The sequence below is a fragment of the Perissodus microlepis genome, chromosome 14, assembly GCF_051167445.1.
Source record: "Perissodus microlepis isolate ML-2025 ecotype Zambia chromosome 14, ASM5116744v1, whole genome shotgun sequence".
Classification (NCBI taxonomy): Eukaryota; Metazoa; Chordata; class Actinopteri; order Cichliformes; family Cichlidae; genus Perissodus; species Perissodus microlepis.
The window spans coordinates 16,321,892-16,349,568 of record NC_140474.1 but is presented as its reverse complement, the minus strand read 5'-3'; the positions used below and the strand labels follow the sequence as shown (position 1 = coordinate 16,349,568).

General features: G+C 38.4%; 3 protein-coding genes across 3 annotated transcripts; 2 read left to right on the top strand and 1 right to left on the bottom strand.

Moving 5' to 3' along the window:
- Positions 1 to 91: 91 nt before the first annotated feature.
- On the top strand, positions 92 to 4,641 carry LOC146373726 (uncharacterized). The gene is made up of 7 exons (XM_084950296.1): positions 92 to 477; positions 967 to 1,053; positions 1,736 to 1,989; positions 2,068 to 2,193; positions 3,094 to 3,234; positions 3,687 to 3,788; positions 3,976 to 4,641. Exons 1-7 carry the CDS (start codon positions 384 to 386, stop codon positions 4,003 to 4,005), a joined length of 834 nt encoding a protein of 277 aa, XP_084806422.1. The 5' UTR covers positions 92 to 383; the 3' UTR covers positions 4,006 to 4,641.
- LOC146373725 (uncharacterized) lies at positions 4,498 to 15,200 on the bottom strand. The gene is made up of 6 exons (XM_084950136.1): positions 14,936 to 15,200; positions 6,763 to 6,864; positions 5,788 to 5,935; positions 5,430 to 5,678; positions 5,060 to 5,330; positions 4,498 to 4,698 (listed from the first exon to the last, which is right to left on the bottom strand). The coding sequence occupies exons 1-6, from the start codon at positions 15,198 to 15,200 to the stop codon at positions 4,498 to 4,500; spliced, it is 1,236 nt and encodes a 411-aa protein (XP_084806262.1).
- A 1,323-nt stretch (positions 15,201 to 16,523) lies between these two features.
- Positions 16,524 to 27,386, top strand: LOC146373724 (uncharacterized). Its single transcript, XM_084950135.1, has 13 exons — positions 16,524 to 16,533; positions 17,418 to 17,552; positions 17,786 to 17,980; positions 18,262 to 18,324; positions 18,829 to 18,842; positions 19,222 to 19,244; positions 20,091 to 20,191; positions 21,146 to 21,237; positions 22,255 to 22,481; positions 24,514 to 24,673; positions 25,584 to 25,746; positions 25,872 to 25,925; positions 26,027 to 27,386. The coding sequence occupies exons 1-13, from the start codon at positions 16,524 to 16,526 to the stop codon at positions 26,293 to 26,295; spliced, it is 1,506 nt and encodes a 501-aa protein (XP_084806261.1). The 3' UTR covers positions 26,296 to 27,386.
- Positions 27,387 to 27,677: the final 291 nt, after the last annotated feature.

Below are 27,677 nucleotides of genomic sequence, written 5' to 3'. Positions count from 1 at the left end.
TTTATGTATATTTCTGCAATCTGCACATTGTACTGACTTTCATTTTAATGTTTACACCAGGGTTCCTTGTCAGCACTTTATGCTCAGATGTTTGTAAGCTAAAAATAAACTATTGTGTATGTTCAAATATACTGTTGTGATTGAAGAAGTTAAATAAAAATGTCAGTCATCAATTCATGCATCACCTCATGTCATCATAACAGAGGTCTGTCTTCCAGGAAAGAACAGTTTAAAATTAATGTAATATAGTATTGGCCATACTATATGATTTATTGCTTGTCTTTATTTAATAATACAGAAGACAAAGACCTTAAAAAATAATCGCATCGCAATATTGAAGCAAAAAATCGCAATTAGATTATTTTCCATAATCGTTCAGCCCTATGAGGGACTCTGAGGAGGACAGAGAACGGGCACTTCTCTCATTCTATAAACAGCAACAAGAATGGGCATGTCCACTTCATTGTACCCTTGATGGTTAGTAATAGAAATCTATTGTGTTAAATAAATGTAATTCGTTAAATGTCTTTTAATGGAGTTGTCTTAGTGGCTTACTGATTTCATGTGGCTGAAATGTATCATACGATGAGCTCCGCTGGCCAATCATGCCAACTACAATCACAGTTATAGTGTTTTTACTCTATCACACAGAAGTAGCCCTGTTACAGTGAAAAACTGAATTGAACTTAAATAAATTTAATTTGTTACAGGTTAATAAGTTTGTTGTGAATGGGCCCAGTGGTCCTAAATAATATACCTGACCACTAGTAATAAAAATGTGTATTGTACAATACTCCTCTTTTTTGTTTTCTGGCAGGGTCAGGATTCTAGGATTACAACCAAAATAATATTGCTTTCTCTTTTAAAAAAAAACAAACAATGTTTTTAATTAAATAGGTTTGGCAATAATACTCAGCCTTTTTTTTTTTTTTTTTGTACAGTGTAATCATCTGTATTTTATTTCAGGTGATGCTGCTGTTGGACAAGGGGTGATGCGGTACTTTGTGACAACAATAATATCCAAACTCCAGTTTGGATTCAGAGTAGATTTTGGTAAGTGTACCACTATTTTCATATGCTTTTGTTGTGGAAGTTTTCCATTAAATAAAGCCTGCAGACGAGCGGTGAGCGGTAGCTAACATTCTTTAATCAAAACACACAAAGAACAGACAACCAAGCTTGGTGGAGCCTGCATGTCCGCGGGACAGATGGTCAGCAGAGTTCTCCCTGAGCCTAGCATGGCTCTCAGTTAAATACCTTTTTCAGGAACAAAAGGCAGTACACAGCTGTTTCACACCTTAAGGTTCACACTCCCTTGCTACCTCCCAGAGTCCTCGAAGAGACAAAAGACTCTTTTCTGTGGCGTGACCTACTCCCCCCAACTTCCTTACTACACCCCCACCATTTGTCTTACAGTATGGGTGTCAGACATGTTAAAATCCAGTGGCACCAAGGCATTATACAATAAAATAATGTAATTAATACATAAGTAAAAGAGATTCCTATACACGGTATTTCACCATTTTTAAATGTATTTTACTCTTATGTGGTGTTTGTGTCTGGATTTTTTTTTTTTAGAAATTAACAAAAGGATAATATTGGTATATATTATCATAATTACCTTACTCTCCTTGCTTTGAAGCTTGTGATAATTTTTAAAATACAGTTTTACATAAAGCACTGGCAAATTTAAAAAAATAAAATAAAGAAAACCCTGCTTTCTTGGTACTTCTAGGAGGAATGGGTCGAACACAGCTATTTGAGGGTGAACCGGACCATCTGGTCCCAGCAACATCAGAGGTACTTATCGAGAGCAGCCTCTTCCGGGTTGCAGGAAGGATGTTGGCCCACACCTTTTTGCATGATGGTCCCCGTGTCACAGGATTAAGTCCTGCAATAATTCACATGCTGTTCAATGGTGACCCGGAATTGGCAACAATTGTTATAGAAGACTGTCCTGATCTGCACATCAGGAGTATCATACAAATGGTATGTAAAATTAAAAAATTAATTGAATTAAAATCAGTGTGTGGACTACCATAATAACTTGTTTAATCTTAATTTTAGCTTGAACTCGAAGAACTTACTCAGGAACAGCAAGACACCATCTCTGATCTTTCCCTGTCTTGGGATCTCCCAGCAGTAAATAAAACAAATCGGAGATGGCTGCATAACAAACTTCTAGTGCATGCGGTAGGTTCTTGCTGGTTAAGTATCAAAGACATTGTTGTAGTTGTTGAAATTAATAAGCAGACGGATTTGTATAGAGTAGCTTTTTCTTCAACACTGGCAGGCAATGGTCATGTTTCCTTTTTCCCCCCCTTTTTATTAGTGCTGAAATTAGTTTTGTAAATATTTGGTTTTTAAGCACTAACATTTACCATTCTCCCAGTCATGTTAAAATTCTTCTTCTTTTTTTTTTTTCTTAAATCATGCACATAGTTTTTCATAACCAAAATCGGACCTTTTCCTTCATACCTGGAAGTGTTGGCACTCACACCCTAATTCCACAAATGCGCACACAAGAGGAAACTTCACAAACACAGAAATCCCTTTACAAAATATCTTCAGGCTATAGTATACTGACAGCAGTTAAAAAAATTTACTGTATGTTTGTGTTTTTAAAATTTCCTTCTTAAACTAAACACATTCCAAATCACTACTTGATTTAGAAAAATTTAGAAAGGGAATCTGCCCACTCACCCATCAGTTATGCCTTCAGCAGAACAGTTATCTCAAGTCTGCATTACCACGTTTTGCACTTAAATAGGCATTAAAGACACATTGTAGTTAATGAAAAAGGTTACCTTAGCAATTTTTTTATTTATTTTTTTTTCTGCAGAATGTGGTTTGATGTTGGGAAAATAACAAAGCCCCCATAAAAGATGTGTGTGTGAATTGAAGAATATATTACTGTAAAATGTGCAAATTTATTATAGTTGTCTTTGGTGTATACAGTCTACTACAGTGTAAATAGATATGGCAAAGCACGTCAGTGTGTCTTCATGAAAATTTCCTCTACCGTGCCAACTTGTGTAGAATTCAGAAGGATATTTGTTCTTATACTATGGCTTGGGTCTGTCTGCCTGGAAGGTTATTGGGAGAACCATGTGCCAACTCAAACAGCTGAGAAAGGGAATCAAGGATGTCATGGTATGGCCCCTGCTAACGAGTAGGCCAGATGTTGTCCCGCTTCTTTTCCCACGAATGGCAGAAATGCAGTTCACACCACAGGTAAACCAGTTCTTTCTCATCATTGATAAGAGCGGTCCCCAACCTTTTTTGCACCATGGAATGGTTTATGTCCGACAGTATTTTTAGAGACCAGCCTTAAATCTGTAGTGGATTAATACAACAAAATAAAACCAGTACCGGTAACAAAAAAAGATGTATTCATAGCACACGGGTAAAGACCCAAGGAAACAGAGTTAACGATAAAAACCCTGAAAACCATAAATTTCACACCTGAGCATCAACTCTCACAGCCCCTGTACCTAATGACTCACCGACCGTTCCGTGGCCCAGGGGTTGGGGACCACTGATTTATGAGACCTTATTTATAAATGTATTTGGAGAACTTTCCATGATATAATATACTGAAATTGTTGTTTTCCTATTAATAAAAATGGTAAAATATATATTCTTTTCACCAGTACTGAAGACTAAGTTGTCCTCTTCCATAATAGACAAAATCACATGGCCAGCTCAGGATAGTGATGAAGATGAGGAATTTGATGTTGAGTCCATGTGCCGCATCACTGGATTTCTACGGATCTTCATTGAAACCGGTATAGGCACTGTTGTGTTGTTTTTTTTTTGTTGTTTTTTTAAATAAAGCTTTTGCTCATATTGCAAATGCTTGATAATAAGCATTGAAAGTTATAATGTATGAAATTCATAATTTAACTGTATATTCTCTGCAGCATTATGAACAATTAACTAAATGTTTCCTTAACTCCATTTCTGACTTTCTAGCTTCATCAAGTAGACTGGCCCAACTCCTGAACTCAATGTGGAGATCTCTGGTGGCACCTTTCCGACAGCGTCTACTTGTTTTGAAACGCTAAAGCTGCCAGCTCGTTTCCAGACATACCGAGACTTCGAGGAAGCACTTATTTCTGCAATAAATAGTGCACACACAGGTTTTGGACTGGTTTAAGATTTTTCAGGCTGAAAATTCGTCATAGTTCAAACAGAAAGCAACCAAAGGGGAATGAAACACATGTTTAATGTTTCACATGATTATAAAAAGCAATTTTACATTTTGATATAAAATGGGAGAGACAGTTCTGCATCCCAAGCTGTCATGTCTTTTTTTTTTTCCACAATTACAATAAAACAAATTATAATTTTGTTAACCAAAAAGTTATGTGACAAATGTCATGATGGGAAAAACTTGAAAGAAAGGAGCTTGTAAGATTATGTGAGGGAAGCAAATTGTTTTACATTGCATGTCTGTTTGTTTTAGCATGCTAAATAAAAAGCTTGGGTTGTATATCAGTCTCCTATGGTTCTTGACAGAATTCGGACGGTCTCCAAGTATGATCCGATTGCATCTGTCAATGAAACTCCTGAAACTGGCAAAGTAGCAAGCTCTTCATCTGATAGCTCACGGCCCAGCTGAATGTCAGGTACTGATGTAGCGCCTCCATGGTTAGTGTGAGGCCCGTTCCAGTCAATCCCGTCGTCTTCAGAAACCTGAACATGGAATAATCTTTAGTGTTGTAGTTACAACTACTTTAATAATGCTTTAGGTCATTGCACAACCTATTTGGGACTTTTTTTTTGGTCCGCATTTAAATAATATATGTTAACAATCAAATACTATAAAACATTACAATTCTGCATAGGCTAGAAAAATGTACATGCGACAAAGAAATCTTAGCTCAGAAAATGTTGGAGAGCTTAGGTTTGAATCGCTGAGTATCACCTTTTAGCACATGGTTTTTCTCCCCTAGTCAAAAACTAAGAACAGTATGTAGCAGCTGCTTTTTTTTTTTTTTTTTACTTATGGTCAGATAGTTTTAATAACTTTGTTAAAAGGCTGTTGTTCTCTAACCTCTGAAGGATCCTCCACGGGGCCTTGGTCTCTGTATCTTATCCAGAGTTGCTGTGGTGACTGATTCCGTTCAGTTCTAAGACCATGACTGTTCCATGCATCTCTGAAAGAGTCGAGGTTGCTCTGTATGTGTGGAAGGAAAACTCGGTGCAAGGCGTAAAGATGGATTTCACTGTCTGGATTAAGTGTTCCCTGATGTTCCAGTGAAGTGAACATCTGATAGAAAAGGTCTAGGGCATGCTCGTAGACATCTCTCCACATCCTCTCTATTCTGTGATTAAAATAAAATTGAAAATGTTTATGTGATGTAATTTTCATAAAGCATTAAACTGGTAGAGTCTATAACACAGCAACAAAACACGTTATTTACCGCTGATTGTGGACACTTCGGCCTGTGATGTGAGAGTGCCTGTTGGTGCCTCTGCTCGTGATTATGAATTCAGCTACATCGGCATTCTCCCCACCTTTATCAGACCGAACCCTTGATGGCAGTCCGTACTGCTCAACAGCAGCAATAAAGCTCTCCAAGACTGTTCTAGCTCTGTTGTTGCCAGCCACTGTCAAGTAGACAATTAGTCGACTGAATCCATCCGTGCCACCATGGACAACAAATCTCCATCTGTGAGACAATATGTAAAACACAAAAAAAAAAATCAACCTTTTTGTAGAACAATTATTTAAAATATCTATAATATGGTTAAGTATTCCTATGCCAACACCACTGATACCTTATTAGCTTATGGTTGCCGTCAATGTGCCATAAGGAGTTTGGACCTGGGACAGAATACTGCCGTCGTCTTAATACATGCAGCCGTAGACGTCTGATGTTCACTCCTTCTGCATCGACTCTGCGTAAAGACTCCCGCAGTCTTGAGACTGAGAGGTGGGCAAAAATAACCACAAACTAACTGGCCACTTCATTAGAAATATCTATATTAACCTTTATTGACCAAGCATCATTTAGGCCACCTGGACTTATTTGGAAGTTTTGCCCACTCTTCTGGGATGCCCACGCTTGTTGAGTGTCTACAGTTGAGCCAACAGGCCAGGTCTGGGTCTGTATCTGAGGTTTCGAGAAAAGCATATCCCAGCATGGAACGATGACATTCATACCTAAGATAGGTAATGCATTAGGATTATTGGGATCATCCTTTGAAATCACAATTCCCATATCCTTCAAAGTAATGCCTCCCACCTGTACTTCAGCTAGCACATAGCCCACATAAGGAATAGCCAATCCATTCGCTGCCTTCAGCTTTAACCAATTGAGATCGCTTTCTTTTCCTGGCTCCTGCTCACCAAACAATCTCCTAAAACAGGCTTGTGGCATTAATGTTACATTAGACCCAGTATCTAGCAAAAATGTCACTTCCTTACCATCAACGAATACCTCTACTTGACGGCATGTCCCTAGAAATTGAGAGTGATTTAACTGGGCTGGACCACTGTCATCCTTTCCAGTCACCTGGCCCATAGTGACTGGATTTACTCGTTTAAAGCCATCTGAGATGGAGTGCCCCGACACTCTCTTGCCACGTGTCCACTGGCTCCACACTTACTACAGATGGGCTGCCCTTGTTCATCCTACTCATGCCGTGGTCGTTCCACCAACCGTGAGATTTGCTTTGTCGCTGGGGGTGGCTCAGACACTTCAGCACATCTCCTATACTGAGAGGAACTAAAGTTCCGCCTTTCTCTCTCACCTCTGGGAGCTGAACACGTCTGTGGCATTGGTGCTGGTCGAACAAATTCCCTCAGCTCCTCCTGAAGAGTATTCTTGAGATCCATAATTTGCTCCTTCATTTCTGCGAGAATATACAACATATACAAAAAAGTTTTTTAGCCCTGCTCTTTCAGTTTTTCATTTTTTGGCCTTTTTATATTACAAATGTCCAGGCGTTTTTGGGCCTGTGTGAAAGACTCTGAAGCAGTTCCTATCCACCTGGAGACAGAGACCCACACTGCACTGCTCACACTGCCAGGGAGTTTTTCTTCCACAGAAATATTCTGCCTCGGATGATACAGGGACATGCTTCGGATCCTCATCATTTCAAGAAGAGGCCTGACCCGATGGAGACAGTCATAAGACTCACTGCCTTTTTTCTTGTCATTTTTGACATCTTCAGCTGGATCACTCATGTGAATATTAGCTGATATGGTAAAAAACTGATTCCTGGACATAATAGAGGCAGAAACTTGCCTAAAAACATGCATTAGCTGTGAATAAAGGTAACTAAAGGTAAGTCAGATAAAAATAGGAATGATGATAAAAAACCTTGCATACATAGAGGCAAAAAAAAGAATTATAAAATAGCATAATAATAATGGAGGTATGTATACTAAGTAGAAAAAAATTGATAATTGAAATTGTAGAAAAATTGATAATTGAAACTAATAAAATTACAGATAATAATAACAAAAAAATCACACAAAGTAGAAACTTGGGTTTAGCAAAATTGTTATGCACGACTCAACAATATTCTTGGCCACACTGGAAAATACAGCATCCCGTAGAAATGTTACAATTACTTTTTTAGCCATACTACTTTCTTAACCCTGTATTATGTAGGGACTTTGTTACTACCAGTCTTCCAAGAAAACAAAATGCCAATAGTAACAGTTTCATAGGCATAACCTTTTATTTTTTGCATCAGTAAGGAGATACCAAAAGAATTATTAGCCGAAAAGCATATCTTGGTATGGTGTGAAGTGTGCCCCTGAAAATCTGAGACAACTGGATAAGTGGAGAACAGAAGAAGTGACAGGGCTGAAAAATGTGACCAACTATCTCACTTTGGTCATTACATTTAGTCACTGAACTCCTAATCATAAGGAGGGAAACAGTTTGCCTTCTTGGTAGCAACAGAGTTAGGGTCGTATTAGTATGAAGCAGCTCTGGTTTCAAAATTGTTATTTTCTTATCTTGATGCATTCTCAATTATCCAAGTAAGTAAATCTCAATTTTCTTATGTTTGCAAAATGCATCACTTACTTTCGTTTAGATGGTGCTACTCCAGACGAGCTTGGTTCCTCATCCAGGTCCTTTTCCTCCTCTATGAACCTTCTAGGTAGCTTTCTCGGTCTTTCGCTTTTTCTCGGTCTTTCTTATCTTCTTTCTCTGTGCACTATAAGATTTTTCAAAATTCCGATCCTTCCGCTGCGCATCACTGGTCTCTCTCTGCTCCATGCGTCACCAATACTTGTCTGTGATTGGACAGTCTTTTGCATGTGCATTTGAATAATGCACCGTGAAGTCTCGTAAAGTCTCGCAAAGCTCGTCTTCTCAGCTTTCACTCGCTGTTTGAAATTCATCTCTTGCTCAAAAGTCGGGGCTGTATCAAGACACGAGGACTAAACCCCAATTCAACCAGACCCAGAACTGATCCGGAATTAAAACAGGACTACAACAGTTCAAAATCAGGACTACTGAGGACTTAACCAAGACAGAACCACAATCAGAACTAGATGATAGTAGCACTAAAAATCATCATAGACCTGCACTACACTTATTTTTTAATTCTACCAAAGTACACTATTTAGATTGAGAAAAGTTTATATAATTATTTAGCCTTGTTGTGCAAACAAGCCTGCATAACTTAATAAATGTAGAATTTGAAAAATAGTAAACCTAAAAAGAAACACTAGGTACGAGATACATGAGTACCTATGATACGGTGATACTTTTGGTAAACAACCATTTGACTAACATGTGTGTCTCACCTGCTCTTGTTCCATCTCTGTTCTGTCCTCATTCTCCACCTCCCTCTCTGTTCCTCTCTCTCCCTCTCTGTTCCTCTCTCTCCCTCTTTGTGCTGACAATCATCAAATATACAGTTGAAACCAGATATATACACACTCTTCAGATCAAAACACAAACACTTTTTTAATTGTAACATCAAATCAGACTACATGTTTATTTTATTTTTTTAGATTGATAAATATATTATTTATCAATAACATATTTGTTAACTTTAAGAGTAAAGAGAGAAACTATCTGTATTTCTTAATTGTAAATGGCACCAAATTGTATTCAAAATTGAGCCACACTTATGGAGCTCCACGATTCTTTTTCTGGTGTTTTGGTTGACATCTCTTGATTTTCCCATTTCAAAGAAACAGGCTCTGTGTTTTGCCTTATATGCATCCACAGCTGTGCCACCAATTTACTCACATGGACTCTACTAACCTATCAGAAGCTTCTTCAGCTCAGAATGGAATCGTCTGGAGTTTCTTATTAATTAACAATAAACTTAGTGTATATGTACTCCTAAATTTGATGAAAGTGATAAAAAATAGACAGCTCTGTCTCTCTTTATTCTGACATTTAACTAATTCAAAAGATATTTCAATATTTATTTATCCAAAACAAAACAAGTTTACTCTAAATTGATGTTGTACAGTAAAAAAATGTTCTTGTGTTTTCCATAAAGTGTATGTAAATATCTGGTTTCAACTGTGAATATACTGCTGTGTATTGAAGTTCCTCTTGTTTTGCATAGAAATATACTGAACAACATACAAAGCATAATATATAAAATACTACCAGAGTTTTTTTTTTGAAAGAAGCCCCTTATGTCCATTCTTGTATATCAGTGCATTACTGAAACCGATTTATTTAGCTGTGGAGAGTAACAACTGAAAATATGAAATAAACACACATGTAAGCTAAGACTCTCTAAAGAAACAGCATTGTTGTTGTTTGGCTTTTCATTTCGCCATTTGTTGATTCACTTGAAGAGCAAGTAATGTAATATTGGTCAAGTGATCAGTTTGATATCAATCTTTCGTGATACACCGTCATAATTACATTATTTGTACGGTACGAATGATTTGCTTTGGTACCTGGTCAAACTTAAGCTCTCCTTAGTATGGCTGGCTCCGTTTCTCCAACAGCGCACTCACAGGCAGCAGCTGCCCCGCCCTCTCGCTCAGTCGCTTAGTGCCTGAGCTCGGATCATACCAATATCAGGGGGGATTCACGCACAGTCGTAAATTCCCACAGTGTGCACTATGTGCTTCGAATATTGTGTGTACTTTTTGTTTTATACAGTTGTCAGCCAGACATCTAACTATGAAAAAGTTACACTCCAAAAGACCCCGGGCTTCTGACAAAACAACCTGGGCTTAAGCCCAGTAAGCCACCCCCACGCTCCGCCCCTGGTGGCGATCCTCGAGTTGGGGGATTTGTGTTCATACTGGAGTGCAAAATTAAAACCAATGGAAGATGGACAAGAAAAGTTCAAAGCCATCAGGTCTTCAGTTTAGAAAAAAGAGAAAAGAAGAGAAACGAGCAAAAGATGCAGGTAAGCAGATGTGTGATTGGATTATGGCAGCTCATCCTGAAACAATCAGAATCAGAATACTTTATTAATCCCTAAGGAAATTATGTGAGTTACAGTTGCTCCAAGAAGAAATGGTAAAAATAGTAAGAGTAACAGACTAAACTCCAAACAATACATTATGTTACAGATTTTAATATTAATTAGTCATTGTCAATTGTTGATTTGTCCTGTTCTCATTGTATGACAAATTATGATGGCTGTTTGGTAGCCGTTTGCGTACTATGCATGTGTGTGTGTGTGTGTACAACAGTTTTATGTTAATGTACAGTCCTTAATATGTTTTGTGGGGGGGGGGCGCAAGAGGGAGTGTTCGCCCAGGGCGCTAAACAGGCTAGGACCGCCACTGGCAACAACAGTAGGCTAAAACAATTTTAAGTTTTAGATTTTAAATAGGCTGTATGCGAGCCTTGTGCTTTGCGCTGGGCAGAGGGGGGAGGGCGGTAGTTACACTGGCAGTAGCACAGAGAGAGAAAGAGAGCCAGGGACAACAAGGTATAGTGATCACCCACAACTATTTTCAGTTGTGGATGATAAAGGATTCAGAATGTTTATTCATGCCCATATGACAGAGAATGTGCATCTTCTTTTTGTTTTCATATTTTAATTTATATTTAATTGTGTTGTGGTTTGCAGTGTTTTGTGTTGTTTCACTTTAAATTTGTTTAAAAGGAAAAAGCTGAAAATTTAAATAGTTAAAAGTTGAAATGTGAATAGCTGGTTTTTGTATTATATGATTTATTTATTACATTTTATGTGGAGTGAATAAATAAAAGTATATTTACGGTGGCCCGTAGAGACAAAGCACGTACAAACTTCAAAACACGTACAAACTCTGAAGCACGTAAAAACTCTGAAGCACATACAAACTCCAAAACACGCAAAAACACGTAAAAACTCCAAAACACGTACAAAACACAACAGAAGTGCTCCAGGATGCTAGGCGCAGTGTTGAGCTTTTGTTACCTAGTGGCTACACAAGCCAGCAAGTACCAACGACCTGATTTGGTAGTAAAAGGTAAATGAACTTTTTTTTAAATCATTTGAATATATACGAGTGCTTGTGTATAAATACACAAACCATACACATATGCTTTCAATTGTGTAATTTAAGTGATCTAGATAGCTCTGTTTTGGAAGTTCAGTTAACTCTAGGAATGTGCTTTGGAGTTTGTACGTGCTTTTTGGAGTTTGTACGTGCTTTTTGGAGTTTGTACGTGCTTTGTCTCTAGGGGCCACCACATATATTTATATAGAAACATATATAAATAAAACCACTTTGTTTAACATTAGTAATTCCTTTTGTGCATAATTTTATATTATTGTTAATAATAAATTAATTAAAGCAACAAAACAACCTGAAGAGCCGGTTCGGAGACAAAAGAGCCGTCTCTTTTTAGCGAGCCAAAACGAAAGAGCCGGTTCTCTAAAAAGAGGTGGAAATCCCATCACTACAGCCAACATCGCTCTGGCAGAAAGGGTGCTAGAGCCAGAGTAGGGGAGGGCCGAGCTGGAACAAACCATTTTGGGAGGGGGGGGGGGGGGGGGGGGGGTATCTATACTTTTGTTGTTAAAATGTTACGTCTCAACCAAGTACTGTGTGCTTTTTATATTTTTAGTAGTGTGTCACACCAACAGCAAATATTGTCAGAAAAGTAAGACATCTTTGGGGGTACTTTGATTCATGCTGAAGCACCCCCAAAAATGGGCTAAAATCGCCCCTGATTTCAATCATGATTCTCTTCTTCAGTCAGTCCGTTTCATTATTTCCAAATGTTAGTCCTGTCCTGGTTAATCTGCTCCAGTGTACTACACATTTTCCCAAATGTCCCTGTGCAATATGAAATTAGTTCTCAGAGAGTGACAAAAGCTTCAGTAGTAAAATATGTACTTTGTGCAGTCAAAGTCATGCAATGAGCTGGTGCACTAAATGGTGTGTTCTCTGCGTTCTTATAAAAGCTCTTTATAGTTTTGTTCTCCAGGGTTTTTTTTTCTTTTCAAATTTGTATTATGTAACAAAAAACATAAAAACTGCAGTTGTTTGGGCGGATGCGATTTTCCGCTAATTTGCTCTACTATCAGCAATAAACGCTAAATTTGCAGGTGCCCTGTGATGTCTGCATATATTTAATTCTTAACTGTGTTTATATTATTTATTTCTCAAATTTTACTCAATAGCTAATTTTTCCCTGAAGTCTTTGAACTGTTCTGTGTTACTATATATATTCACATTTATACAAAAATCTGAAACCACCATATTCATAAATGTATTCATATTTTATCCAATGAATAAATTTTAAAAGAATATATCAGTGGCCATGTTTTTTAATGATGCAGTTTTTTTATTTATGGTACAACTGGTTTTGTTGGAAATCATTGTTATGTCCCCACAAAGAGGCCTAGGGGTGTGAGGTTGGGGACCAGTAACAAATGGGTCCGGAAATAGAATGAAAAGGCAGAGTTGCTCTATAATAATAGTTTTATTACAAATAATATAGTTTTATTACAAATAACCTTAACTTAAAGAGCCGGCAACGCTGCTTTTACCTATAATGCCAAAGAAACAAAAGAAGCAGTTGCAGCCACAAAAGAAAAAAACTACCAAACAAATAAGGGAGGCACTTCCCACTTAACTTCTCACCACGGGGATACACTTCCGGGGCCCACAAGCCCGTCTGCTCACTACTCGAAGGAGCCTGTCCAAAACCTAGGGAAAAACCGTGTAGCGCCACAGGGCAAAAACCACCTCACTCACAGTTCATCCCCAGCTTATATAGCCTCAGAGGTGATTGCTGACTGGGCCCAGGTGGCAAACGAGGCTAATCAAAAGCAGCAATCGTATAATTTAGTGAGTATTCAATAACCATTGCTGTCAGATGTGAATGAATTTAATTTAAGCAGAAGTTGAGCTTTCATTTTACCGGTTTATATTTTGCCGTCTGCATCCAGAGACAATAACCAGATCACTGTTTATTAAACAGTGTTAAACATAATATTGAACAATTAGTGTTATCATAGCTTCCCCATTTTAAAAACAAAAACCTTGATCGGCTATTAACTTTCAGCTGTCATAAAGGAAACAAATACAACTAGAAATAGTTACGGTACAGGGTCCTTTCACACTGGTGAGTGGCTTTGGAAGCAGTATGCTTGTTAGTTGCTAACTGTTTAAATTACACTGAAAAATTTTGGACACAGCTTCTCATTGAATGGTTTTTCTTTATTTTTACTACTTTCTAAATTGTAGATAGAAACTAAAGACATACTTATTGGAAAGGACAATAGTGATTGTCCTTTACACTGCTCATACACAGTTTTAAGACATTAACTACAACGTAGGTTGAGTTAGCTAAGAAAAACATTTTCACTAAACATATCCCAGCTCATACATACAGGTAAAGTCAGTCATTTAAAATTCCCACCTGACCACCTCTGATTATTTATAAAGTCATAGAAAATGTATGTGTTATAAGCTCACCCACAAGAATTGCCAATAGATAAGATAATGTGGTGGCGCGAATGAGGGATAACCAGGAAAGGTGAGGGATGTTGACAACGCCACCTGGGGAGAGAGTTACACCCCAGGAAAGATTTCTATAGCCAATGTAAATGTTACACTAGCTACCAAAGCCCACAGGCTCGACATTAACAGCAGAGGTGAGGCCGATCAATTTTACAAATCACACTTTATTAAGAAAAACTACTAAAAGCATAAAACTGTAAAATCAGAAAAGTTCTTAAGGTAGCAGGGCTGAGACTGCAAGATAGTTAATTAAGATCACTTTATAAGCAAACAATGATTAACATGACGAGGCTCGCTGCCACGATGCTTCCCTAGAACAACAACAGCTCGATAAAATAACTAAACAAAATGGTGGAGACCAGCCAGTTGAGGAGGCAACCTGCAGAGAGGAGTGCCCAAGGGTGCCACCAATTACTCACCCGTATAGTTCCACTGCAAACCTCACTGTCACACACTCTGAAATCTAAATGGTGCAATCTACCTATGCCTAGTTTGTATACACTCATGCATCGGGGAGGGGATTCCTCTTCATGTGCCTAGCCCTTCAACAAGCGACCGCACCACCACTAAAACAACAAAACAACAAAGCATAAAACGTTAAACAAATTAATAAAAGAGATAAAAACAAATACACACTAAGTTACAGTTCTTTATAAAAAGCATGATTAAAATGTATAAAACAATTCCGAGTAAAAGCGAGGAGTCAGTCGAGGCCAGTCCATAAACGTTTTTAAGATGACAACAGGCCACAGCAAGACCGTGTCAAGAACCGTAGTTCTAACACGCAAGCTGGACCCAGAAGCAAACACAATACGCAGGAAATGCACGGAGAATAAACTTTATTTCTCAACTAAAGGTGATCCGGAATAACCAAAGGGAACACGCTGTTTTAATGTTAGAACAGAAGAGTCCAGGAGATAAACGATTCGGGAATGCCGTGATCACGTTGGGAGAGAGTTACTGGGGAGCATGGAGATAGGGGTAGAGCTATTTATCTTACGATCGGGGCCGGACCGTGGGAACCGGAGGGAGGGGTGAGTGTCCGCGGGAGAGGATTCCAGGGAGACAGAGAGGATGATGACAGGTGGTTTATCTGAACTCCAGGCGGGTAGGAGGACAGGCAGGTGAAAGCTCGAACACGCCGGATAATAACCACTGAAAGGTGACTGACGGACTTGCGTGGAGCAGCCGGCCGTGCGGGGTTAAATAGTCCTCCTGATGATCGCCTGGAATGGGATGCAGGTGTGAAGACGACAGCCACACCCGTAGGCGTGGGCATCCCAATCGCTCCTCAGACACCGAGCTGCGGACAGTGACAGAAAGAATAAAACCGAACAAGACAGAACGAGACAAAACAAGACAGCAGCAGTATGGCACAATCCTGTAACAAAAGAAGGAAATAGTCGTCAAGGTCCACCCTAATATATGCCACATTATGACAAACGCAAGAGTCCCACTTACCACTCTGTGAAGGGCAACACTAAAATGAGCAGCTTTCCTGAGGAGATCTGCAGTGCTTAGCTGCCTAACGCTCTCAGCCACCTTGGATGGGAAAAGACTGCCAAATGGGCATTCGTGGACATCACGTAAAATCCTTCCCTAAAATCTACTTCACTACAATAAGATAAGATAAGATAAGATAAGATAAACCTTTATTAGTCCCACAAGAGGGATAATTTTGGTTAGAGTACAAGAGCAGCAAAAAATTAAATTAAGATAATGTGTAAAAGACGGACCCGACAACAGCGTTTGCAGTTGCACACAGTTTTTATTGGCTCTGGTTTTTCACTGGGCAGCTGGAAAGTTGCCCAGTGAAAAACCAGAGCACACACAACCAGGGCTGGACTGGGACAAAAAATCGGCCCGGGCATTTTGACTAGAGACCGGCCCACCAAAAATGTGACGTCATTCAGGGGTAAAACCGCAAAGGATTCTGGGAACTTGTGGCAAGAGGTACTAGCGCATGCAGGCTTTCAATTGAACTCAGTTACACAGCGATAAAAAGAAACACAAAAAATGGCAAGAAGCTGTTGTATTATTAACTGCAATAGCCGGTGTTGTGCCAAAAAGTGATTGTCTGCCAAAAACTGATTTCCGGTATTTGCCAAAAACTGATTGCTCGTATTTAAATTGCTATAAGTAACTTGTTGGGCTATAATATGTGAAACATATGTCAAATGCATCCCTCATGGATGACATAAAGTCATCTCTCCATCTCTCTCTCCTGCTCTTTTATTTCTCTCTCTTGCTCCATCTCTCTCTGCTGCTCTTCTGTCTCCTCTGTCACAGACTTCTCCACTTTTGATGATAAATCAGCCTGGTGCAACATGTAAGGATTGGCACAATTTGTTAACACACCCTGGGGCGCCAAAATTAATTATTAAATTATTAAACAAAAATCTGTTTGTGGGGGGGGGGTACAATTAGTGTCAGGGTTACAATTAGGTTATGGTTAGGTTTAGACTAAGGGTTATGATTAGGCGTTTATTTTTGATGATTAGGGTAAGCGGCTATCCTATCATGTGATTTCCTGAGGTCAGATGGCCCAGGATGTGAGTGGGCGTTAAGGCGTCTGGGAAGGGAACTCAAAACTGGATTAAAGATGGCAGAAAGTTGGTGTCGTAAACCACCGCCTCTGTTCGAAGATGGTCGCTCACAGTGGACGTAAATGGCTTCTTTCACTCCTCTTTCAAACCATCTGTCCTCTCTGTCCAAAATGTGAACGTTAGCATCCTCAAAAGAGTGTCCTTTGTCCTTTAGATGCAGATGGACTGCCGAGTCTTGTCCTGTGGAGGTGGCTCTTCTATGTTGTGCCATGCGCTTGTGAAGTGGCTGTTTGGTCTCTCCAATGTAGAGGTCTGAGCATTCCTCGCTGCACTCTACAGCATACACCACATTGTTACGTTTGTGTTTAGGAGTTTTGTCTTTCGGGTGAACCAGTTTCTATCTGAGTGTGTTGCTGGGTCTGAAGTACACTGGGATGTCGTGCTTGGAGAAAACTCTCCTGAGTTTCTCTGATACACCGGCTACATAGGGGATGACAATGTTGTTGCGTCTGTCTTTCTTATCCTCCCTCGCTGGTGTCTGATCTTCTTTTCTGTGCATCTTTGCTGATTGTGACCAACACCCGCTTTCACACCTTGGCTCATGTGATTAGGTAGAGGATCATTAGGGGGTCCTTTGTCCCTCTTTGGGGGGAAACTCCCACTGGGTTTAAATCTGGGACTCTCCACCATTTGACCCTTAGAACTGAAGAAGCTTCTCGGATGAGAGGTGAAACGTCTTCAAGCAACTCAAAGAAGTCCAGACGCTTTTCTTTCCAAGCTCCTCAGACTACGATGACCTGGATGACTGAGAACCTTCACAGACAGATACTTTTAGACTCAACTGTTTGCTTCTTTAAACTTCTGAACTTCCTTGCAGTGATTTCATTACCATAAACCACTCGCCATAACAAATTTTCTGTTGTTTACAATAAGCTATCTTGTTTTTACAGCCAGTATTACTCAGGGTCTGAGTGAGAAGGCGTCCAAGTGCTGTGACCTGAAGGCCTACAACCCAGTCAATGAAATATGTTGTCAATCATCCATCATATCAAAACCTGGACCAATGGCTGAATGCTATGGTAAAGGTGAGCAGACACACAGTTGGAAAAGAAGACTAAATGACATCTTCATTACAAATCATTGCTGTCAGTGAAATGTTGTTAATTAAACACAGAAACATTATTGGTTTTTCAGTAGAACAATTGTACAATTCTGTGAAATGTACTCCATTCAAACATTTTGAGGATACTGGAGCAGCTTCTCAGTTGAGTTATATTTGAAGTAAACATTTTAAAAATGACAATGATCTTTTCCACAGATGTTTTTGATAAGGACAAGCAGTTGTGTTGTGGTCCAGCTGATAATAAGACAATTCTGGTGAGGAATTCCCATCACCATGAGTGCTGTGGTCACAGCCAGTATGACACTGAGACTCAGTGCTGCTGTTCAAATGAGGAGAAGTTGGAGATACAATCGAAGGATTCATCCTGCTGTGTCAGGAATTTCACTCCAGGTCAGCTCAGTACATAATAGCATGTCATACTTTGCTGAATGGATTTCATGACATTTTTTTGTAGTTTGAGTCCAACTTTACATATCAGTCTTTAGGTATGTCAAACTGTATGTATGGTTACATTTGCTAAAAAAAAAAAAAGAAAAAAGAAAAAAAGAGCTTTCGATTAGTTTGCTTGCAGCAAATTTCCCTTTTTCCATTTTCCTTTGGATGGTTAAAGGAAGCTTATGCTAATTACTGTGAGTGAAGCCTGTATGTTGACTTTGTCTTTCCCTCTACAGGCCTTTCAAGTGGAAATACCAACTTCAACAAACCATCACCAAAGAATGGAAGTTGTGGTGAAGGTGAGTAGAGCTGATAAGACCTTATAATCCTGAATGAAAAAGCAGTCTTTAATGGATATCATTTATGAAAAACATGTAAACCGAGCATTTAGTTTAAAGAGCTGATCATTTACTGAGATTAAAATATTTAATCTAAAAAACAGAGATTCCACAGAGATTTACAATATGGAAAATAAGTTGTGGTCCAAATAATGATAAAAAGATCCTGACAAGGAAGTCCAGAGATCATGTGTGCTGTCATCATGGCCAGTTCAACGTCAAAACTGAGTGCTGCTGTTATAAGAATGATAGTGCTGAAGTACAGTTGACTAATTCGTCTTGCTGTGAGTCAACTATATTTTAATGTCAGAACTTGTCATTTATTTTTAACAAAATAAAAACCTAAACACTTATCATACCACACTGTGATTCTCAAATTAAGTATAGTACTTTTATAGGGGTTTTATAGGGGTTTTTGTTTGTTTGTTTTGGTTAATGAAAACTCTTTGTGCTTTATATCCACAGGTATGAAACAGAAGGTAGGTGTTGTGTTTCTTGGGAAGTCCAGGGGACCTCTGGAAGTAACAATAAAAATGTCAAGTTTGAAAAAAGGGACAAGGAGGCAAATCAGGAATAAAATCCTATTTTTTTAAATTAATTATTAAACAAAAATCTGTTTGTAGGGGGGGGGGGGTACAATTAGTGTCAGGGTTACAATTAGGTTATGGTTAGGTTTAGACTAAGGGTTATGATTGGGCGTTTATTTTTGATGATTAGGGTAAGCGGCTAGGGAAAGCATTATGTCAACGAGATACCCCACGAAGATATGAAAACAAGACTCTGTGTGTGTGTGTGTGTGTGTGTGTGTGTGTGTGTGTGTGTGTGTTTGTGTGTTAAATCTTTTATTTTATTTTTCAGATATTCAAGCTCCAACCCAAATGGTAAGTTAATGAAAACGTTTGGTTGTGGTTCCTCGTTTTTCTTTTGTTTTGTTTTGTTTATTTGTCTCTTTTTTTATTCTATGTTGTTGTACTTTTTCAACATGTTCAAAATAAAGATTCAATCAATCAATATAGTTCCACTTTATATACCGTCAGTGCACTTTACATAGTTAAGAACCTTATACAGATAGAAACTCAGCAATCCCTTTTGAGCAAGCTTTAGTGTGAATGAAACACTCCACTGAAAGATGTACAATCATGCAGGTAACTTACAGACATAACACAAAGTACGACTATTTTACAAAGTAGCAAAGGATTGTTTTGACTATTCATTTAATTTTCTTTATATTCTCAAACGGTCAAAAAATTTAAGTTCAGGTTTCTTGGAGTTAAGAAAGTTAAGAAGTTTTCTGTTTTCCACATTGTTTCGCTTTGTTTTTGCTCCCTGATTACTTTCACTTATACATGATGGTTAAGTTTAGACACTAAAATATTTGGTTAGGTTTGGGAATACATTTTTTGTTTGTTTGTTTCGGTCAGAATGTATGTCTTTACAATAACCTGAAAGATTAAAAATAATGCTTAGGACACTTAGGAGATCCTTTCCATTTCCACTGACTCCCAGAAAAATATAACTATAGCATGATTGGAGGTCAAGGATTAGAAACCAACCAAACTTCCAGAAAATCATTAAACCCATTACTGCACTGAAATGTGCATAAAATTTAAATATAAGTTGTGCGGCCTACATTATAAAACAAATTGTTTCCAAACTTCTTTTTTTTTAATTTAATGTGATATGGACTGTTTTGTGTTGATTGTTGCCTGTTTTACACACATCCACAGCACTGAACCAAACACACATCTCTGTGGGTCGTCGTGTTACAATCCAAAGCAAAATCGCTGCTGTGAGAGTAACCACAAGCCTCACTCACTCGACAACTCAGGTGTCACTATCTGTTTGTTTGTTTGCCTTTGTTTTGTAGTTGTTTTGGTTGTTACTACTGTATTACATCACTCTGTGGTGTATGTAGTATGTAGCTATGTAGTAGAGTAAGTTGAACAAGTAACCTCACCCCAACAAGGCAGTTAGAGCTGAGTGAGCAATTGTTTCTTTGTCATGTTTGTCTTATGTGTATCATTGTAAAAAAAACAAAGAATTACTTGAACGCGTCATTTGTTTCTGTGGTACTTATAATTTTGGAAAATACCTCTAGGGGTAAACAGTTAAAACAAAAGAAAGAACATTGTTTTAAAGAACCTCTAGTGGATTTAGTGGAATGTAGTATTGAGAATGCAAACCGACATGATACCCAAAGAAGCAGTAGCAGCAAAACATAAAAAGAAGGATTTTACCTTCCTACCTGTGTTTGACATATTCATCCCCCCCCCCCCCCCCCCCTTCTACAATCAGCTGAGCCATGCTCTAGGATTTCTAGCCTTTTTTTTGTCCAAGTTAACAAACATTAACAATAATGTGATTTTGTCATGATCATTCTTGTAGGAACTTGCATTGATAGTCATGAAACATTACTATGTTATTGTAGCAACAACAGGAAGAAGAAATTGGTCATAAAATTATCAGTTATTATACACATTCTTGAGCTTATCTCAGCTCTTGACAGGTCACGGGTCTAATGGTAAATTAAGAGATGATGAGATCATGACTATGCAAGAAATAAGAGGGGGAAATCAGATAGAAGAAGTCTGGGTGTCTGTCTGAACTCGTTCATTGTTAGTGGAAATCAAAAAGTGTAACAATGTTTTTACATCACTTGAAATTCAGGACAGTTCAAAGGATGTGAAAACACATAAGCTCTGACTTCAAAGAGTGAATGAGTTACAACTTGCTCGCTATATCTCCTTTCTCCTCTTTCTATTCTCTAAACCCCCCTGTTTAGGTCAAAGGAAGGCCACAGCCACCGTGTATAACCCACATACTCAGGTCTGCTGCGATGGACGTGTATCTCCGTGGAAGCCTTGGATCGATCAGGTAATGTACTAATTGCTCCCCAGCCCCTACTGGGAAAAATGATCAAACCACCATTTCCACTGAAAGTTGAAAATCTAAAGCACTGTTTTACTGAAGCAGAAAAATGTTTTAAAGCATACATACCTTTTATTATTAAATTCAATCATATAGCTTTACAATGTAGAAAGTTGGCAAGAGGTGCAGGCCACTGCTTTCACACAGTGCCAGAGGCTGGATTCTATCTCTGTTTTCTACGTGTAAAATTCCCTTAACACCGTCCGTGTCACAAGCAATGGCAGGAACTCAAGCGCAGAGCAGAGTTCAGTCCCAAAAACAGAGTTTTATTTACACAATCACCAGGTGCAGAATATTTACAGTGGAGGAAATGCGGGGTTCCTAGGGTCCAGGGGGAAAATCCGGGAAGGGGAAGCTCTCTCACACACACTCTCTTCTTCACACACATCCACACAGCGGGTAGTTTACGGGTCCGGGAAAACTATTCATAAGAGAGATTGGTTAAGCAAAATCACAGATTTACACACAAAACTTCACTGAGGCTAGAGTCTCACTAACGTGTCTTGCACAATCATCCAGTGATGAGACTGTCTGCGTCCTGGCTTTAAATGGCAAACACATAATGGCAGCCTGATGCTCAATAGGTGTGTGGACCAAGGGCGGGAGCCCGCGGAGAGCTCCGCCCATGCAGCAGGGCGAGAGAAAGAGAGAGTAAACAAAAACACATGTAGCCTTGCGGGGCCGGCCGGGCAGACACGGGGACCATGATAGTCCGTATTCATTACTGCCAATACAAAAGGATCAAAAGTCTGGTAAGGCTAAAAGACTGTAGAAACATAATGCATGGATGTTACATGTATGTAATGCAGAATTTTTGCAAGTGTTTTATGTTCTTAATTTGCATTTTTCATCTGTTTTTTCTTCATAACTCATGCATTTCTCTGTTTAGCTTTGAATGTGTAAACTAGAGAGTCTGGTTGTGTCTGCTTGCACAGTTTACTGTATTATGTCTGATTCTTCAAGTGCTGTGGAGAGATGCCGTATGGCTCGGCACAACGTGGAGTTCTGTGTTGTAATAAGACCTTGTACGAGGGCAGAGATGATGGAGAGGAATGTTCAGAGATGGGTATTCCTTACAACCCGGCTAAAGGGACCATGTGTTGTTCTCAGTTTCACGGCAGCCCAGGACAACACTGCTGTGGGATAGAAATTTACCAGCCTCGTACTGAGATCTGCTGCAATGGACACAGGTGATTGTGTGCATGTGTTCTGTTTACTTGCTTTACATTGCTGATAAAATCCTGTGAAAAGGGATTTCTTCTTTTGTTTTATCTGATTAGTATCTAATGGCTCCCGTTTTGAATTTAGTCAGTCAGAGCAGCTGGGAGCATGGAAACTAGTTTAATGTATTGTCTTCTGAGTGAGAGAGAGAGAGAGAGAAGTAGAATGAAACATGTGAGGAGAAAAGTCTTAGGAGGCAAGAAACACAGACTCAGAGATGTTACATGTACATGGACGATGCCCCGTCACAGAGGGAATCGCGCAGGGCTCTCAGTACATCCTTTATTTATACTCAAACAAGCTTTCACAGCAATAGGTGTGGCATGTACAGAACTCAATAACAACTCCTTAAAAGGAAAAACCGTTAGCTTATCTGTTGAAACAGGAGGTAACTGTTTAGCTGACACAGCACATATTTTCTGCACACAATGTCTCACTCCCTTCCTGCAATTGTCCAACTCATAAGCTCTTCTTCCTTTAAATGAAGCTACAAATAAACATAACACAAAACTCAAAATCTTTCAACAAGACATTTTTCATAGCTGATGATTTCATATGGTTTCTAAGACACACAGACAGTTACGTAACAAACTTTGCCCTGCCTTTCATTTGGTTCCTAGGACTCTTAAAATACAATTCTTTCAGTCTGTGTGGTGTCTCATTGTGTTCCGTGTCTTGTTTCTGTGAGGTCATGACTCATCTTAGAGCTAAAGTATTTAGCTATTGCATCATTAAGTATTTTGCAATTTTAAGTGACACATTTGAATTTAATATATAAATTATTGCCCAGCTCACCAGGTATTTTTACTCAGGATTCACTTTTATGGTTATCTCTGTTGGAGTTGAACTGGTTGACTTTTTGGCTGCTCTTGAGTCTGTTTCCAGTTGCAGTAGCTGTCAAAGTGCATTTGGTATAAATGCTTTCTATGTAGACAATGACTGAGAGCTTAAAGTGCAGCTCTGATGTTCTGCTTTCAGTACACAGCTTGTGTAAAGACTGTGAAATGAAGAAGTTAGCTTCCAGAATGACATCCAACACTATACATAAAGACTCTGTCACAGGATAACCCATGCCTCTGGAGGACTAAGACTTCGTATGGCCCACAAAACACTAAGATGGCAATTTCTATTGTTTTATATCTAGCCGAAAGAATAGAGTTGTCTCAGTGAATGTGACACTAATGCTGCTGTGAACCACTTCTTTATTAGTTTGTTTCAAGTGGTAAGTAGGTTAGATAAAATACATATTTCTGTTAATATTAGCATTTCCCAAGTCATCATCTTCATACTATAAAATAATTGTGCAGGGGGCCTATGCATTCAAACTATTTATTGCAAAGTTAAATTGTCAGTATTGATAATTCAACTTATCTGGGATGTTTGAGGTTTACTCTGTTCCATAATGCAATCACTTTGGAGATCCAGACTGCCAAACAGGCAATGGTAAGTTCCAAGTCCCCTATAGTAGGGAGGATTGGGATCTTACCAGGTAAAAACAGAGGGAATGTTGTCAGTCAAAGATAAGTGGAAGTGGAAGTGGAAAAGGATGGATGGATGGATGGATAGATGGAGTCAAATTTGTGAGATAATTAATTAATGCTTGCATGGTTTGTTCTGGGGGAGGGGCTTAAGCTTTATAAGCCTGGGTTGTTGCTCCTGAAGAGGAGTTTAAGGTGCAACTGTAAGAGTAAAGCTAGTAGCCCAACAGTCACGAGTCTAGCCTTTTGGAGTTTCATGTAGTTGATTTATAATTTTCCATAGTTTTTTTTAAACAATCTTAAGTTTGTTGGCACAAGTTTCTTCATTGGTTGTTCATTCCACTAACCTGGTAATCACATTTTTTTGTAAATAAACTGCATGCAAGAATTCCGGCCTCAAAGTGTGTTTCCTCCATTTCATCTGTTGCCTCCTTACAGACTCATCTAACTCAGCCTCTTACAAACATAATTATTTATTTTTGTCAATATTTTAAATTTATTTGTCCCTCTGTTTTCCAACCAGACATCTGAAATCAGAAAACATTCACTGCTGTGGGGTCAAAGCCTACAACATTAAAGACCCACAGATGAAGTGCTGTGCAGGAACACTGTACAATCTGACATCATTAGACAAGCATGGAGGGGATGCGCAGTGCTGCGGATCCATTCTGCAAAAGCCACAGGTAGAATTAGTAATGATGTTATGAAAATCTGTTGTTTGTTCATCTTATTCGTGTATTCCACTGTATTATGTCATTAGATTTAACACAGCTAAGTTGGCCTCCCTGTCCCATAACCTTTCACACTGTGTGTCTTGTTTACAGTGGCCTATCATTGTTAAAGCGCCTCTTTCTGACTGGTGTCTTCTGCCTCTTGGTGTCATTTCAAAATGACGCATAAACCATGATTTGATCAATATGAAAATGGAAAAAAGAAACAACTGTTGAAAAGTTAGATTTCTTGAGCTTTTTAACTATTTCAGAGTCCTGTCTGTAATTTTGAAGCAACATGAATAACACTGGTAAAGTAGAGAAACTGATATGGGCCTGAGGGGTAAACAGGAAACCGCAACTCTCTCTCTAACTGCATAACTGAACTACAAATCCAAAATATATTTAACTTAAGCACAGTCACTGGAGCTACTTGGCCAACTGTTAAAAACTTTTCATAAACATTTAGAGGCTTTTTTAAAGCAGATTAATCATCTTGTGTGTACATTTTATGATTCTTTCTGCAAAAGCTAGATTCACAACAATTCGGTACAGATTATTAGCAAAAGAAGCCATTCTAATCTGAACCAGCAATAATTATCAGGGTTGATGAACCATTCTAATCACTTCCTTTCAAATGCTTCATCTCTCTATCTTGAAACTGTTTGCTGGAGTTATTTACTGTATATTTGACAGTCAGACTGACTTTAGTCAAAGTAATCTTTTCTATTAATCTCCAAAAATGTACCTGATACCAGCTCTGTATCAACATTACAGGCTGAAGTTGACTTTATGGCTTGCCTGAACTAACACAGTGTTCAATGAGTCCAATCAATCATGCTTTTATTTAACATAAAATGCTATATATCTTTTCAAAAACCAGGACATTTGCTGCTCAAGTGAGGACAAAGAGGTGCTCTACTCTGCCAAGACAGGGTTCAGATGCTGTGGTCACCTTTACTATAACACCACCCTGTGGTCATGCTGTGCTGGGGGGCTGAGAAGAATCCATGAACCAGGACAGGATCAGAGAAAGATGATTAATGGTCTGTTGTGTCTGATGAGATGTTCTCTCACAAAGTGTATCTTCAGTGTATGTCATATTATCTCAATGCCACAGCCCAGATTCTGTATTTAACCAATAACAAACCAATAATGTTCTTTTTTTTAGGATCCAGACTTCTATCTGTGGATAATCTGAACAAAATCGATCTTTGCAAAGAAAGTAAGATATCATCTGTTATTTAGATTTTTTTTTTTTTAAAAATATCAGAACAAATGCTGTTTACAAGTATATGTAAAGTACTTGTGTGTCTCATTGTTTAGTGCACATTGGGACTGTGGAAAGTGTGTCGCTGCAGAGCATTGTGTTCAGGAGTGTGCTGAAGGTCCACGGAATGGAGGCCAAAGTGAAAGCTCTGCCTTTGCCTTACGTCCTGGAAAGAGATGATCGCTGCAGCTCCCCTAAACTGATTGCTGGAAAGACCTACTTCTTTAACAAAGTTAATGTTTTCATTGATTTCAATCATGACTCTGTTCTTCAGTCACTCCATTTCATTATTTCCAAATGTTCATCACTAGTCACCACTGGCTGATGTATACGTGGTCAGTTTGGATCTGTTACTCTCTTCTTTGAAGTTCTTTTTTTCCCACATATTTACTCACAGTGTTGGCTTTATCACTCAAAAAAGTAATTAATTACAAATTACATTACACTGGTTAACATTATTTTACAAAGTAATTTGTTACCATTATTTATTATGGTTGCATTGCAACCTAATATACTAACCCCAAATCGCTCTCTGATGCACCCATCACAGTGTGAATGTTAGCTCGAACTTAAACACAGGAAGAAGTCGTTGTATGAATGTGTGAATGAGGGACGCTATATAAAGCGCTTTGAGTGCTCAGACAGGGTAGAAAAGTGTTATATAGAAGAACCTGTCCATTTATCAGTAGTATACAATACTTCACATGATGTGTTGTTTATACATTACTCTGCCTGTGTCCAGCCAAACCATGTTGCTCTGTTGTTTAACACATCCCAAGATGTCGTATCACAGACAGAATTTAGGTACTTTAAGTAAAGAAAACAAAAAACAACGTAGCTTTTCACTTCAGTTTTACGGGGATTCACATTGTAGTGATTCACACAACTTGACAATAATCAATACTGTAACACAGCAAGCTGGTGCACAATGTTGTTGCTCAAATCTAAATTTGAACAAAATCTAAATGTAACTTTGGTTCTTGCACTGAACTAAAATATAAGTGACAACTGTTTGCACGTCCTTGAACCATACAACTGAATACTTGCGGTAAAGTCCATGATGTACTGTGATTGTTAATTCTAATGAATGATAAACACTTAGTGCCAATATCATGAATACAAATATGTTAGAAGGACCCACTAAAAATTCCATGAATTTCTGTTTCTTTGAATGTGATTCATGTAATATATTTGTGGAAATGGTAAGGATAGGTATGGGAATTTAAGAATGGTAAGGAATTTAGTAAGGATTTGAGGGACATTTAAGCTAAAAGCAAAACATAAACACTGCCTGCTTGATTTAGTGACTTTGTTGTTAATATAATATATTGCATAGTTATATTGTAAATGTTTAATATTCGACCGGACCTATTGTCCTTTAAGGATTCAAATAAATAAATACAAACATTTATTTAACCTGCTGTGTTTTCTCTTGTATTCAAATAGCTTCCTGTTACTAAAAAAGCAATGTGAGCAAGCAATCTAAAAGGTCTAAAATGATCTACACAACCAATATACCTCTGTTTGTCCTCTTAATGTAGCTTTCATTGTTAATAATAATTATATCCGCTTAAAACTCAACTGACTTAGAGTTTCTTTGAGCATTTTCTAACATAGTCATATCTGAGCATTACACTTTTTTGTGTCTTTGCACAACATAAATTATAGTCAACAATATAGTTTTGTATCAAAGCTGCCAGATAAAAT